The 16,862-nt window shown below is 41.6% G+C and overlaps 1 protein-coding gene across 1 annotated transcript; it reads left to right on the forward strand.

Moving 5' to 3' along the window:
• Nucleotides 1-12,759: 12,759 nt before the first annotated feature.
• Nucleotides 12,760-16,844, forward strand: LOC308315148 (sialic acid-binding Ig-like lectin 5). The gene is made up of 9 exons (XM_080762987.1): nucleotides 12,760-12,794; nucleotides 13,062-13,210; nucleotides 13,409-13,813; nucleotides 14,087-14,419; nucleotides 14,672-14,932; nucleotides 15,265-15,552; nucleotides 15,742-15,856; nucleotides 15,986-16,052; nucleotides 16,179-16,844. The coding sequence occupies exons 2-9, from the start codon at nucleotides 13,144-13,146 to the stop codon at nucleotides 16,545-16,547; spliced, it is 1,905 nt and encodes a 634-aa protein (XP_080619113.1). The 5' UTR covers nucleotides 12,760-12,794; nucleotides 13,062-13,143; the 3' UTR covers nucleotides 16,548-16,844.
• The last annotated feature ends 18 nt before the right edge of the window (nucleotides 16,845-16,862 follow it).

Here is a 16,862-nt window from a genome sequence, read left to right on the forward strand (position 1 = left end):
TATCATTTGAACTTCATCTGCCTGCCTTCCTATGGTTCGTTCTGCACCTGAGTCCTACATCTCCAGAACCACATCGTGACATTAACATTGAAGTGAAATTACTGCAGCTGAAGCGAAAACATTGTGAAACTGACTTACATGGCTGGTTAAGACAGACATGAGGTTAGGGGACTTACGGGCCGGTTAAGACTGATTTAAGGTAAGAGATCACTTTACTTTATTTGTTTATTTAGACAGGACAATGCATATATTAATGGACATTATGCAATGTAAATACCCCGGATTTAGCTAAAATGATATAATTCTCATCCGCAGTACCCACAAAAAAACATAAACCAGAACAAGCAAACAGTACCTTACATTAGGAAACAAAGCATTATACACATACATACTGTACACAAGGAAAGTACAAAGGTGAAAAGTGCATCTATATAATTTAGCAGTGTGTTTTTAAGGGCGATATGGTGTTCTGTTTTGGTCAGACCACCAAAACAGTGTCATACATGTTGAAATATGGATCATGTTTAAGTTTAAGTAGAAAAATATCTTTCTCAGACTAACATATTCTACTAGTGTTTCTCAAAGTTGTATACAGAGCGTAATGCAGCATGGAATCAGTGCATGGTACAGCTGTCTCTCTGCTGTTCAGCTTGACTGCTACATACTGTAGGCTATCTGCTCGACTGATTTAACAGCTGTTGAATCAGAGTTTTGATTCTAAGTAGGATTTAGACAGCAAGACATGGGTAACAGAAAATGTGTATCTTTGGAGAAAATCGTGTGTGTGTGTGTGTGTGTGTGTGTGTGTGTGTGTGTGCTAAATGCCTAAATTGTATTATAGAATTGTTCTTCATGAATAGACAATATTTAATTAAGCTGTCAGGCTCTTGGGCCAGGCCGGGACTAGTTTGTGAAATATTTTTTGGGACGGACTATTGTCGGGTTATGCCACGTCGGTCTCATATTTTCTAAGCCTGATTAAAGCTAGCTATAGTAATTGAAGAGCTAGCTCGCCATGCTCCTATAATTTCATGAAGAATGAGTGGCACTAGCTGTCACTGGTCCCACATAGCCAAAATGCTTAAACATTTGCTGACAGAATGTGACAATACAATTGTGAGAGGGAGAACTGGACTCAGAGCTGGGTGTGGCTGCACACCTGTTGTGCATGGACTTGATCAAGGCACAACAGGTTAAATCAGTCATCTCCACAAACACTGAGGAGAGAGCCTCTGTCCGGACAGTGGAGAGCCATCTGCTCTCCTGTGTAAACTATTATTGTGATGCTTTCAAATTGTTAATTGTTAAGGAAGCTGCCTTAATTGTCTTGTCTCCTTCCTTGCCCTGGGTAGTGACGAGTAGGTCACAACAATATTTTGACTGTGTCAGGAAAACACTCTGGCTGTAGACATTTCCTCTACCGTCTACTACTCAGCAATTGTCTTTTATTCGTATTCTTATTTCTTGTCCTGGGAAATTTAGTTTTGCAGTTAATATCACATGAATTACCCAGCAAACAGGGCTGAAGCTTAATCTGTATTTGTGCTTTTTGCAAGTCAGTCTAAACATATAGCTGACGAGAGGATTTGGGAAGTGAAGCTAATGCTGGCCCTTGTTCCAAATGTCTCCTCAAAGCCTCAACATTACTTTGTCAAAACACCAGCTGGGAGGAAAATGACTTAAATTCAACACATCAAAGCACCCCTATAATACCATCCGGTGATCTAAAGTCAGCCGGTAGTTGCATGTGCTGAACACAGCCAGTGACAGTAAGCCCATACTGAGCTATTGAGCCACTCTGCAGGAGGTCTCTGCATGAAGAGGAGATTATAATGTGGGACAACTGATGACCTGAAGAGAACATAATAACCTTTTGTAGAGATTAACTCCTTGGGAGGTTTGGACAGAGGGAGACAAAAGGAGAGGGGGAGTAAGATAAAGGAATATAAGTAATCTGAATCCTTCCTGGGAGAGATGAGAACCACCTCTCCCTCATACACATTATGTCTCTTGTCTCAGTCACATATAACAGCAAATAACAGCTTGCTGTGACTGCAGCCCTACAAGGAATCAGGTCAGACACATCTATAGACATTAGACAAGATACCTCATCACCTTAAAGTCTCACATTACTACATTATACACTCACTACACCCTCTTATAGTCACAAACTAACGTAAGGCTGCAATCTGTAACTTTCATGTCCTACCCAGGATTTGAACATATGGGTCTCCCACGTAAGTGCCCAAATGTCTCCTGTTGAACTATAGCGGAGAGCTTGTGGTAAGTTAAGACATTTGCTGTGATTGGCCAGTGGCCACTTTGAGTGGCAAACACTTTCACCAGAACATGATTTACTATTCTGTGTGTTGCACGTTGAACGGGGCTGAGTCAGCTAAGAGAACTTCGCAACATACGACTTGCAGGCTCAAGTTCACTTGAGATGATGCCCGTCCGCGTCATGGTCTAAAACTGTACTTTATCCCGTACTATTAGTAGTAGGGGGGCTTGACCATGTTGTACGCAAACCCACCACCATTTCCATGCTCGCAGCTCAGACTGGCAACCTAAATAATTGTCTGAACGGCGAAAAACCACATGGAAATGGATTACTACAAATCAGACTTGACTACATTCCTTAGCTTTGTACAGACGGCATAAAACCAATCCGACTCCATCGGGATAGGAACTCAGATTTGGGCTTTGGATTAGGGCTGACAGTCTCCTTGTAGGCTACTTATTTTTCCCATGGCTGCCAGCCAGAAAGCTGTGGGCATACACGGTCAAATTCAGGACACACATGCACAAACTGCAACTGTGCCTATCCCTTATAAGATCCCCAATATAGACATGATCACCCCAACACCCTTAACACACCACAAAATAATGGTCTCCTCAATGAGCTGTACAAGAACACAATAAGATTATAAAAGCCCAGAGGGGCCATGGTGCAATTTATTTTCCATTTGCTGCTTTCTTTCGTTTTAGTGATTTTAGCCATTTTTGACAGGGGGCGGGGGCATTCGAACATGGGGCTAAATATGTATGTTTTCACAAAATGTTACAGCGATTTCTTTTTAAAGGAATTGTGACATCATTTTTAACATAATTTTAACAACATTAAAAGTCTTGGCCATGGTCCTTCAAACGTGTCTAAAAAGTTTGAACTTTTTTTGAACACTCCAGTATTTCTTGCCAGGAGTTTTTGTGTGTATGTAATATGCATCCTGAGAAGGCATAGAAAAATACATTATTTTAGCCTGTAGATGTCGGTAATTCCCCCTTTCCTGTCAATCACTACCCAGCTCCGCCCCCCCCACCCCTCAAGCCCTCCATACCTCTCCGCCCCCCTCAGAGAAAGGGACTGTTCTTTTTTTTTTCCTTTACAAGTTCACAGCATCTCAGCCATAGCAACGCTGCCAGTGCCAACGCACGCAACTTCTTCTCCTTTTATAACTATTTGTTTATAGTTTATATAAAATGTTATTTATAATAAGACTATCACTGCATGTATGTACTGAGGGGATGGACAACAACATGTATTCTCTGCTGCAAAAGGAGAGGAGACTGGAGCAACACGGACATTTAGAGCCTTTTATTAAGGTGCTGAGTATACAAAACGACTAACGTTTCGTCCGCAAGGTCGAAACGTAAAAGGCTCAAAATGTCCGTGTTGCTCCAGTCTCCTCTCCTTTTGCAACTTTGATGTCCCTGCACCTGTGAAGCACCGGATCAGCCGTTTTAGGCTTGAGGCGCGTTGGTAGACTCCCTTTGTAACATGTATTCTCTATTCAACGTCATCGTACGAGCAACAGTTGGTAAACAAATAAGGCACGTTCGGAAATACCGCACCGGAGCGCACTCGCCTATTAGTTTGCATTGCACAGTGCCAGTGGGCTTAGTGCGCTATTTCCGAACGCGCCTATGAAACTCCTGCAATATCTCACCCCACGACCACGTCGACATAAACTTGTGTAATGTCATCGTCATCGATATCATACTCAATGACTATAGCCTATCATTATTCGCCATACTTTTAACGTGGATTATATCACACGAGCGTTGGCTGCGCGTTGCTATTCCACTCGCATCGCATTACAAGAACAATAATGAGCACATGCAATCTACAACAGCTGGTGCACGCCACGAATCAAAGATTAATAATAGTCAAACACACAGCTAATGCGGGTAGTGGCAGTGATTGACTATAAATTAAAAGTAGGCTACCATGAAGCATTTCGGAGTGCTGCAGGCGATTGATTTTTTATTGTGAGTCCACTCAAATAGTACTGCACAACAATTTAACACAAATCATTGCAGTATAAATACTTATAGTTGGGATTGGGACACGAATGCTTGGTATTGCTCCTGGGTTCATAAAAAGTTTGGTTGCAAATCCACTCTGAACTTGTCCGAGATTTGAAAAACTTTCTGGGGTGAAATGATGTGCGCACACCAAGAGTCCCTTCTTTGACAACTTGGTTGGAACGTTACCGTCAAAAATAAAATGCATCCACCTAGAGCGTGAATCTTCATCTAGGCCAGTTGGTGGAAAGTGCAAGGACTTGTGTTGATTGACACAGCCGACAACGGAGCAGATTGCTTTTTCTCTAGAAGCCATTATTATTATTATTATACTGAAACAAAGTCGCGGACAGAATGAGGAAGAAGAGAGGAGAGCAGGTGGAGGAGAGGAGAGGGGCGGGGATGAGGAGGAGGGGGGCGGGTAGTAGAATTGGTAGACAGGGAGCAGAGGAGAGGGGGCGGGGTTTAGCGTTACATTACGTAGGCCTCCGCCGTCCAAGCCACGAGTCATATTTGCATAATTATTCACAAAAGTCCAGACAGCGGAGAATACACTGAATGTTCAAATTTGGTTTTTTTTTGGTGAAATTGATGTCAAGAAAAGCCAAAGAACACAAAATATCTACAAAAATGTGTTTTAAATGTCACGATCCCTTTAATATTTGCTATAGTCATATACTCATATTAGACCCCAGGAAATTACATCTGGCCACAAAAGATCACAGGATCTACTGAATGTGAAGGGGGTACTATATAGGGCAGGGTTCCCCAATTAGCGGCCCGCGGAGCGCCCCCTTGTGGCCTGCGGAAGAATTTCAAAAAATGTATAGCTGGGGGTCCCAGCTATAAATGGCATTAAATGGGGGTCAGTAGCCTCTGCATGTCAAACTGGGGGTCCTTTTCAAATGGGGTCTTGCCCTGAACATTAATTTCAGGGCAATTATAGTTTCATTATAGATATTCCACTGTTACTTTCTTAGCTTACGCATGTTTCATGATAAATGTTTTTATGTGATGTATTCCCATGCTTTTTTGTTCTTGCTTAATGTAAGTCACTCTGGATTAAGAGCGTCTGCTAAATGCCTAAATTGTAAATTGTAGGGCAAGACCTCGACCTCGCACGTGCCGACTCGGCCCCCAGCCTGGTACCGTAGTCAAAATATGGCCCTTGAGGAAAATGTATTGGGGAACCCTGATATAGGGGCTACCATATAGTGTGTATCATAGGCTCAATATGTCAGTTTGTCACCTCCCCCTTCACATTTAATAGATCCTGTGATATTTTGAGGCCAGATGTCAGGCCAGAAAGCAGCAAAGGAAATAAAATGAACACTCACCTTACTTTCTCTAATGACAACCTAAAACATGAACCTTAGTCCTTTAATGGCAATGCTGCACGATTGCATTTCTATGTGTATACTGTACAGTATTATGTACAATGTATACAGTTGTTGTGTGTTTCTGTGTTTGTGTTTACATGCATGTGGAAGTACAGTACAGTGCGTGCCCTTTAGGCCTATATGTGTAAATACACACAGCCTCTCCTATATATTGCTGCGTGAACTTGCTTGCCAAAGAGTTGCAGAAACACCGTTTTAACTAAGAGCAGATGGCTTTGTAGTGATACTTTTGGTGATGCTCCCCACGATGTCAGGGAAGATTTATACCACAGTTTAACACATTCTCACAGGTATAGACAAATCTATGGAGCGGTGCCCTGTAGGCCAGGTGGAACCGTGGAAGCAATCAATGATGCGGTGTCGAGCTGTGCTTAATTCGTGACACACGCATCAGCTATGATTGCATCCAGGGCACTGAGGGCAGCCTGCATGCCATGGATACATTTATGTCTATAGATTAATATTCAAGATCCAATATTGAACGTTGTACTGTATTGTTACATCTCGTGTACAGGTACATAATAGTAAAATGTATCTTTGTTTAGCTTCCTTCAGACAATGCAGCAGCATACAGTAGATAACATAACATCATTCATAACATCATATGCGTCTATTCACACACAATGTATATCACACACGATGTATATCTCAACATTACTACAAAATTATATGCACGCACGCACGCACATACATCATTATCATGGCACACATACAGTGTCTGTCCTGGTTTGTAAGACTCCTTGGTTAGGATATCGTACAATCGTCGTTGAAATGTAAAATGCAAAATGATGAAAATAACAATAGACAAGTGTGTGCCATAGTGTCACGGTTGAGACTGTGTGCCTCATTCATTGTCTTGTCTAGGTTTTGTAATTCTATGTGTATTATGTTCCCTGTATGTTCCTGTCTCAGCTGTCTGCTGCAGCTGTATCTTATTTGTTACCAGCCGTCATGTGTATAATCAGTCTTCTTCTCCAATCAGTCCTGTTGGAGACATCTTTTATACTTGTTACCTGTGCCAGCCTAGCTTGGAATTTTGATCACCATCTGGTTAACTTACTTATCTCACCACCACACCAGCATGGCAACAGTAGGTTAGACACTAGTTGACGACCTGGTCCCAGAAGGTCAGCATAGTGACGCAGTATTATGATCAAACTGCGCTCCTGATGTTCAGACGTTATCCTGCTGCACCTCTCCTCCCACAGCAGTTCACGCCAGTCCGTCCTGCCAAACACATGGCAGGAAGGACAAGAAAAACTCACAGCCAGTCCCCAAAATACCAAACACATAGCATTAGCAGGAGGGAGAAGAAAAACTTGCCCCTATGCTGTCTATTCGTCTGTCAGTTGTGCCTTCCCAAAATAGCTAGAGCCCAGTGAGTGATTTATAAAAAGGATCGTCTTTTGCATTTTCTGCAGATTTTTTGTGCAGATTGTCAAAGTCCTTATTACTGTAGATTGTGTCCTGCACCATTGTCTGTCTATTGTGTGTGTGCCTTTGTTCGTGTGTACAGCTGTGTGCGTGCATGTAGGAAATGACTTTGTTTAGACTATAGAGTATTATGGTATGGTGAGGCAGAGAGGTTAAATTGAATACATTTGAATAAAAACGATGTGTTTAGTACGGAGCCCCTGAGATATTATCTCGCCCGGTCGAGATACCTGTACGTTCCTCCTCAATCATTGTATATCTTTTTCTTTATCTCTCTACATCTCCGTCTCTGTACAGTATGTATAAAGGTCTGAACTGAACTGAACTGCATAAGTGTGGCCTTGAACCTTGGTAATAATAACGCATGATAAACACAGTGGGGGTTCTAATTTATACCTGGCAGTGGGGTGATGGGAGACAGGTGTGCAATGGGTAAGGCCACACAGTTTTTGACTTGGGTTTTTATCATCTTTATGATTTTGGAACAAACTTTTGGAACAGCTTTATTTAAAGATAGCCAATAAATTGATTGACATACGTATGTATATGCCCGCTAAACTTGAGGTTTACGGGCAAAATACAGTGCCCATAATTGCCCGTTAACTCCTCTTTTCACGCAGTGGGCCAGTGGCCCCTCGCAGTAGTCTACTACAGGTAAAGTCACTACACTGACTATGAATCTCATACACTGAATGGTCAAAGCTCAGCTAGTTCCTGAGATTATAACTCGCCTCAACCCCACCCATCCTGCATAAGACATAGAGCTCGGGTCTCCAGTGAGCAGTGCTGAATCACAGCTTGTGTTCAGACGGGAGGTCGATGTAAGACCAGCCTAACCTGGATTCAATTACACTTTGATTAATATGCCTGCTGTGAGTGCGGTCCACCTTTCTCTCTCTTTCTTTGTCCCTCTCCTCTCTCCATTACTCTCTCTCTCTCTCTCTCTCTCTCTCTCTCTCTCTCTCTCTCTCTCTCTCTCTCATGTCCCTCATGTTCACCTCCCTCAGGAGAGAGAGGTTGTTGTTTGGATACTGTACTGTGTGCGCAATCTGTGCATGCATGCGTGCTTGTGCTTCAATTCAATTAACTTTTAAATCACAACAAATTTTCTCAAGACACAAACCAACAAAGATCCACCCAGAGCAAAGAATTTTTGCGACAGTGGTAACGAAAAACTCCCCTTTAGGTTTGCTTGTGCTGCTATCTTCTTTGAGTGAAATGAATTACAGAAAACTGTTGCTGTTTTGCAGTTTTCAAGATGTTTTAATACTGAAAAGGACTGTCAGTCTTATAGGGATAGCAGGTATCATAGCCTGAATGCAATCTGTGAGCCCATTGGTAAAAATGGGGATATTATTTTCCTCTTTCTTTTGCCTCTGGGGTCAGCTTCTTATGTAGGAACAGGACTCCGGCTCCCCCTTCTAAACTCGGGATACTTAATAGTCCAGCTTCGGCAGCGTCACTTAAAAATCACCCTCATTCAATCAGCCTTGATTGTTCAGTTCCTCATCAAAGGTTTCAGAGAAGGTTTTCACCCCGGAGGCCTTGAACTACAACAGCACCATCAGTGTCCTTTGAAAGTCGGGCATACGTGAAACAGAATTAGTATAGGAAGGCTTTATGATAGGACCTTTTGAACATCCTCCATTACCCACCTTTCGCATCAGTCCTCTTGTCATACTCTAAACAGAAAATACTTGGGCAAAAGACGTACTGTATTAATATAGTCGACCTCTCAGCACCACACGGCAGCTCTATTCCGAGCATAACCATTTTATATTCAGTATCTCATTGCACAACCTATCTGAGCCTGGGCTTAGATGTGATCATCCAAGCACTTAATTACTAAACACTTACCTATTTTTTCACATAATCATTGTCGTCTCAGGAATTAGGCCCCATTCACACTGGTCAGTTTTAACTAAAGGATTGTGTTGTGTAGTTTTGGAGTATGAATGTACTTTGACATTGATGTCATGACATTAATGTAGAAAAGTAATAGAATTAGAAACCCTGAAAAGGAGAGCGATATTGGATGTTATGGAGAGAAAGACAGGGGGTCTTTCTCTCCATAACATCCAATATCGCTCTCCTTTTCAGGGTTTCTAATTCTATTACTTTTCTACATTTCATTATACTTGTTTCAGAATATCTCCTTTTCTCTTTTAATACACTAGTGGCCTGCTCTGTCTGTTATCATTTAAACATCAGACCTTGAAGTTGATCTGAAGGTGTTTCATTACATTTTTATCATGCCCTTACTCTCCTTTTAGCGTTTCTCTACATCATTATCATTTTATTTCTTCCAATCTTTTAATTTCCGCCCTTTTGTTTGCTCTCCATCCCTGCCACTTACCCTTTCACTCTCTCCATCTCCTCTCCCATTAGGGTCCGGCTGTTTCCTTTGTTCTTTAATTTATCTTTTAATTGTCTCCACTAGGCCGAAACATGCACTCTGTCCGTGTGTGTGTGTGTGTGTGTGTGTGTGTGTGTGTGTGTGTGTGTGTGTGTGTGTGTTTGTCCGTCCGTCCGTCTGTTACCAGCTAATCTCTGGCACCGTTAACCCGGTCGATACCACATTTTGCACGCACACTCCCTGGATGCCAACGATGAAACTCTGCCCCAAATTTTCCAGAACGGGCTACGCGCCACCATGGGACCGACTTTTGAAAAAAAAAAAAAGGTTTTGCTATTACTCCTCCAGATTCTGTCCAAAAATCCCGCAAATCGTTACACACTATCTCTAGTCATATGGTCAAAACGGATCAGATATTTCATATACCATCCTAATTGTGGCATTCAAAGTTTGAACAAAAAGCCTCAAGTCATGAACACAGCATGCAATTTACATGAAATCTTTCACAGACTTTCCTACTAGGCTGAGGAATATATCCCAATTCCTTAGCGCCACCAACAGGTGGATTTTTGCAAAACACATTTTTGGCTCAAATCATCCAATTGCCATCCAAGGCGTAAGAATAAATAGCACCCTTTTCACATTGTCCTATTATAGCGCCACCAGGAGGCCTGCAAGTACAACCTGACCTGCCATGGTGGAGACCTGTGCCCCGAGGGGCACTTTATCTAGTTAGCATTCATTTATTTTGGTTCACTTCTCTCCCTTCACTTTGCATTTCTCTCTCCCCCTCTCTCCCTCCCCCTCCTTCCTTGAGTCTCACCCTCACGCTTTTCACACATCTCATCCTCCAACCGAGGAGCTTCTCAGTTATCTATTGCTCTCTCTGTCACTGAGATGAGCCAGCCTGGACTATCTCTATACCACTGTGTATTCAAAATCGGAGCATACAATAATTGGAGCACAATACTGTACAGACATAAACTAGAAAAAGTGCCCCTCAGGGCACAGGTATCCACCAGGCCAGGTCAGGTTGTGGCCTCCTGGTGGCGCTATAATAGGCCAATGTGAAAAAGGTGCCATTTGTTCTTATGCCGTTGATGGCAATTGCATGATTTGAGGCATTTTGTTCCAAAAATTGTGTTTCGCAAAAATCCACCTGTTGGTGGCGCTATAACAGGCCAATGTGAAAAGGCATTTTAAAGGCAGACTGTAAGCTGTCTTCATTAGGGAGAGAGCTTTAACTTCTCATACCTCACCAGTCATCATCCCAGATAAATCATTCATTAGGTCTGTATACTCACTTCTATCAGGTGTGTGTGTGTGTGTGTGTGTGTGTGTGTGTGTGTGTGTGTGTGTGTGTGTGTGTGTGTGTGTGTGTGTGTGTGTGTGTGTGTGTGTGTGTGTGTGTGTGTGTGTGTGTGTGTGTGTGTGTGTGTGTGTGTGTGTGTGTGTGTGCGTGCGTTGAATACCGAAGATAGAGGAAGATGTAATTGAGATTCACCATGTTGTGCCAATCTCTCCCCTTTGTAACCTTAATTTATCCAGGGAGGGGCTTTGCCGAGCACAATTCTTTGACAAGACTTCACAATTTTAGTTGCTGTCTCAGCACCTCCACGTGACTAAAGGGTAGAGTTTGATCCAGCTATTGATGAATGTGAGAAACATCAGCTTGTGAGATATAGACAAACACAGTTTCACAGACAAAATTGTCCAATTATGCTGTGTTTTGCCACAAATGTTCACAAGTGATGCAATTAACTGTCATCATGTGGAAAAACACTGAAAAACTCTCCCTGTGCTGAACAGATTTAGCAATGCTATTTACTCTCTTCCTGGAGTAAATGTCACTTCCCCCTAGATTTTAGTTTTACATTTTTGTTATAGTTTTAGAATAATGGGTTGATTACTAAATTTCAAAGTAAAAGAGAACTATAGAAATGCTGTTCTGTCTTTGTGTTTATTATTTACATTTTGCATGAACATTGTGTTTTTTATTTGCTCCTGTTCTTTGAGCTAACGTCTCAAATCAAAGTCTTTGGGTTTATGAGAAAGACAGGGAATGGATGATACTTCCCTTTATTAAATTACTCAATACAGCAAGAAAGCAAGAAATGATTGTGACAGCAGAAGTTAGAATTTGATTTCAGCAGCTTGGCTGAAATGGTGTGGAACTGTAGATTGATCCGGTTTATGTTGTCAAATTTGAGAATTATCTTATCTGACAGATGTAACTTTTTAAAAATTGACACTGTTTATTTGCAAGATGTCAATGCATATGTGTCTGTTTGAGTTGTCTATAATTCTATTACATTTTCCAGTAAAAGACCATGAGAAAATGCTGTCTTTTCTCAATGCAAAATAGGCAAACCTAAACCGATATTGTATTGCGACCATATGTCGCAGATTACTATGAAAACATGCTAAACCAGACTGTCAGTCCCTCACGCCTCGTGACATGTCACACCACCATATATGGCCGTCAGTCTGTCACACCTTGTGACACGCTCCATATACAGTATGAAGATCACAACAATGACCTCATCAAACCCTGGATAGACATACATGGCACGACAGCCGGCACGGCAGCCGGCGGAAACTAGAGTTCCACTCAAAACACTGCCTCCGCTAGCTGCCACCCTTAGATCTCTATATATGGAGCTGACCTGTTCTGACATTCTATATGTTGATCTGACCCCATCAAACCCTGTACACTCAAAACACTGCCTCCGCTGCCACCCTTAGATCTCGATATATGGAGCTGAACTGTTCTGACATTCCATATGTTGATCTGACCCCATCAAACCCTGTACACTCAAAACACTGCCTCCGCTGCCACCCTTAGATCTCTATATATGGAGCTAAACTGTTCTGACATTCCATATGTTGATCTGACCCCATCAAAACCCTGTACACTCAAGACACGCTCCATATGCCCAGACCTCATTAAACCTTGGACACTCAAGACACGCTCCATATATGGCCAGTAGAGAATTCATTCCATATGTTGATCTAACCCCCCCATGCCAAAGCGCCAGCGCTCACCCAGCAGTCTGCCGTCACCTGTAGGCGGATGCATGCATACTTTTCGCCCTCAGGTCTACAAGCAGATCTACAAGCTCATAGCGCGCCACCGAGTGGCGTACGTCAGGCCATTTTATTTTGAAGAAATCTCCTGCATTGTAGAAGTGAAAAGAGGGAAGAGGGAAGAGGTAAATGAGGAAAGTGACTCAGAGTTCACAGCACTGAGACTTAAGTTACACCATCAAGAGACACCAAGCAGGAAGACACAGAAAGAGGTAAAATACACTCATTTTATAACGCTCTATTAAAGGAATGAGTTAAAGAGATAATTCTACCAAAAATATCATTACAACAATGCTTTTGTAAAACAATACAATGCATAATATGCATTGTATACAGAACGTATATGCATTGCTTTGATTACTGAGATGAAGCTTTAGAGGCTTGTACAAATTATCCTAATGAGGAAGTGTTGTCATATTGCTTACAGTGTGTCAGTACTCTCCCAAGTTGCTATGATGACTGAGCTGTTCGTTTCCCAGGTTCTTCCAACACGTCTGATTTTGAAAAGGTCCTCTGTGAAGACAGATTGATTGTTTGAGGAGCTTTGAAGTAGTTGAAAGGATGCTGGCCGTCATCTGGATGACACTGTCCTTCTCTTTGATGGGCAGCGTCCAAACCAACACAATCGGTATGGCTTATTTTGATGTGTAATCTGTGTTTGTTAGGCTATTGTGTAATTTATTGTCCAAATATGTACATGAATGTATTTTCTGTACAAGCACACATCACATATTTACTTGTAATGTATCTTACACTTACACAGTAAATATAGTTAGAATGAGATATTTTACTTTTATTTATTTATAGTTTATTTTACTTTAAACAGGTGCTGTTCCGAAATCACAAAAAAACGTTCCTAATGCGTGGAGTATCACCTTCAACGGAGGTCTCACATCAACATCTGAGGCTGGACTCTGTGTTATCATCCAGTGTTCTTTCACTCATATTGATGCATTCAAACCCACATCTGCAATATGGTATAAATGTTCACCAGACGGTAATTGTAATCGTGACATAATATTCCATTCCGTGGATGCCATGAAAGCTCAGGCATCATTCAGTGGACGAGTGGCCCTGTTAGAACCAGATACAGCACAGAAGAACTGCGGCATCACCATCAATGACCTTACAGTGTCTGATAGTGGATCTTATCGATTTAGAGTTAAAGGTCAACTAAATGGAGAGACTGTTGGATATAACTACGGTCAGAAAAAGCTACTCAATGTTACAGGTATGACGTAATGATAATGATATGACCTACAGCTTATTTATATTATTTGTTAGACCTCAAGAAATCTATTGAGTGTTTCGTGTTTCCCGTATCTCTACTGAATGATTTACTAATTACGGTGATCTTACAAATTATTAATAAAACATGACTCTGATGACAGTTGTCTGAATAATGTTGTAATGAATTTGAATATTGTAATTATGGCATTTGTGGCTGTATAGTTGAGTATACGGTCATTTGTTTTTGTCTCTCTGTTTGCTGTCCCACTACCAGGTCTGAGACAGAAACCCCAAATAAAGCTTCCTCCGGCCCTTACAGAGGGACTGCAGACCACACTGACCTGCACTGCCCCGGGGCTCTGCTCTGGAACCCCTCCCAACATCACCTGGACTTGGAGAAAGACAGGACACTCTGCTTTGGACATATCTCTCATCCAAAGCGATGCCACGATAGTCCAAACGGAGAATCTTACTGGTGTCGGCCAGAGACACAGCTCAAATTTGACCTTTACTCCTTCATCTGAACACGATGGCAGTGAAGTCGCTTGTCAGGTGACCTTTGAGCGAAACATTAAATCAGTGGAGACTGTGACCCTGAATGTAACCTGTGAGTATTACATACCATATCGTCTTTGACTTCTACTCTCTTTCTTTACAGTGTCCCATTAATCGAATTAACCCTACCCTAGTCATAATTGCTAAACATTTGACATAAATAGCCAAACATTTGGTGGAAATATCAGATCTACAACTACAACAAAGTAGGGGGTGGTTGAACTTTAAAAGTAATGGTAATACAACTATATTATATTATGTATATATGATATTAAAGTGTACAAATTGTAAATTTGTGTCCAAGACCTGAAGATGCCCATAATCAAAGGGAATACCACAGTGGAAGAAGGTGGTACTTTGAATCTGACCTGCGATGCTGAAATTTCTCCTCCATCTACATCCATCACATGGACTGAACTCGGCTCTAACAAAAAACTTCAAAATGGTACACAGAGGGATTCTCTAGTCATTCCTATGGTGACAGGAGAACAGTCTGCAAGATACAGCTGTACAGCAAAACATCTGAACAAGACTCTGACTGCATTTGCAGATATAACTGTGATGAGTGAGTACTTTGAGAGGGAACATGTTATTTCAAATTCTACATACCGGATTACCGGTACACCTTTATTAGATTTGTATTCTACATTATCCCATTTTGGGGCGAGGAGCCCCTTTGGGTGTTTTAAACATTATGTTATAATTTAGCTATTGAAAATTAGCAGATCTACAAGCTCATAGCGCGCCACCGAGTGGCGCGCTACGAGCTTGTAGATCTGCTATTTTTGAAAAATCTTAAAAATGCGGCACAAATCTTTGAATCTATATTCTTTCAGAGCGAACGTTTTTTTTTATTTTGACGTCAGGCCTAAATGGGTTATGCTTGTTTTCCCTCAGCATTTCCAACTATCCTCATTGGATCTGAATGTGCGCTCCGGTTGAGAACCCTGATCTGTGTGTGTATCAGTGAGGGGTTTCCCTTACCTACAATCAAATGGCCACTACTGAAGAACAGAAGTGTATATTCTGTCGTGACCACAGTGTTGAACTCCACCGTCAACAGTACCTTGTCCCTGAACGTTGAAGACCACTACAACACTTCTGTTAAGTGTTTTAGTAAAAATAATGTGAAAATAGTAAATAAGACACTTCTTATCATCAAAAAAGATGAGCCAAAGCACGAAGGTAATTACATTACACATTACATTACATTTATAACATTTGTATATGACTGTCAAGCATCAACACTGTACCACATAGTCCCCAATTTATTTATTACTAAAGTGTATCATCGTAAACCCTGAATAACAAACAGCACGTGCTATGATAAAGAACACGCATCTCCTCACAACATGTTCCCCCTTTCCTCTACAGTAGTTCAAAATGAAGGATTCTTCAGTGGTATTGCAGAAGTGAAAACTGTCATTGCATTTGTCATTGGCGTTTCACTTCCCATAACCATTTGCTGTTTGGCGTGGACATTCCATAGGTGGAGTATTACATTTTCTGTTCAACCGTTTTTTTCTATTTCTATTTTAATGGATAAATATGAAAAACAAACAAACAAAAACATTCTTCTTCTTCTTCTTCTTCATTTTCTCTCAAAATGTCTACACAGATGCAAAGAGAGAAACTCTGGGGGCCAGTCTGAGACCATGCAGATGGTCACTTGTCAAAACCAGCAGGTATTTTTGTTTCTAGTTTCTGTCTAGGTGATGCTCTATACTGGTCCTATAGTGCAAATGTTATGCACAACACATATTCCACTTTGTATAACTTTGATAATTGATTGGTTGCTCATACACTCACAGACAGGAGGAGGACAAGGAGTAGATGGAGGTGAGCAGACCCCACTGGGAGAGGCTCCGGAGAGAGTAAGTGATTCAGAAGGAGACCAGAAGGAAGTTGAGTACGCCAGTATTGACTACTCGCAGCTGAAGAGGAGAAGTCCCTGCAAGGAAGCAGAGCACAAACAACAGACAACGGAAACCGAGTATGCTGAAGTCAAGAGGGAGGAGGGGAACAGGGACCAAGACAGTGGCACAGAGTACGGCGGGATGTTGAAGAGGGAAGAGGAGGAGGAGGAAGCAACGATTGTGGAGTATGAGGACAGTAAGACTGAAGATAGAGAGGATACAGCTCTGTATTCCAATGTTAAAGCCATTATGGCTGAGGGATGATGACACACTGGATATATAGGCTATTTGTCATGGGATGTGGTTAACCACTTGGACCTGACAACAACGTATATGGTTTAGGTGGTTACGTTCATGCTTAACCAATGCTTTATGGTGTCAGCTTGGATTGCTTGTTAGAATGTATTATTTGAGTTGAGATGTACTTTGCTTACAACGTTTTGACGCGTAAAATAACTATGCTTGCTTTGTATTGAAGCTAAAAATTGACTTTAGTCATTGTTTCTGTAAGCTGATCACTAATAGAATTATATGTATAGCATATAATGTTATATAGGCCTATACAAGGATAATTACCCT

This window comes from Protomyctophum bolini, assembly GCF_963924005.1.
Source record: "Protomyctophum bolini genome assembly, chromosome: 5".
Classification (NCBI taxonomy): Eukaryota; Metazoa; Chordata; class Actinopteri; order Myctophiformes; family Myctophidae; genus Protomyctophum; species Protomyctophum bolini.

Coding starts and splice junctions, on each gene's coding strand:
- LOC308315148 (XM_080762987.1), top strand. CDS start 13,144: ATGCTGGCCGTCATCTGGATGACACTGTCCTTCTCTTTGATGGGCAGC. Junction 13,211..13,408: donor CGTCCAAACCAACACAATCG/GTATGGCTTATT, acceptor TACTTTAAACAG/GTGCTGTTCCGAAATCACAA. Junction 15,553..15,741: donor AGATGAGCCAAAGCACGAAG/GTAATTACATTA, acceptor TTTCCTCTACAG/TAGTTCAAAATGAAGGATTC.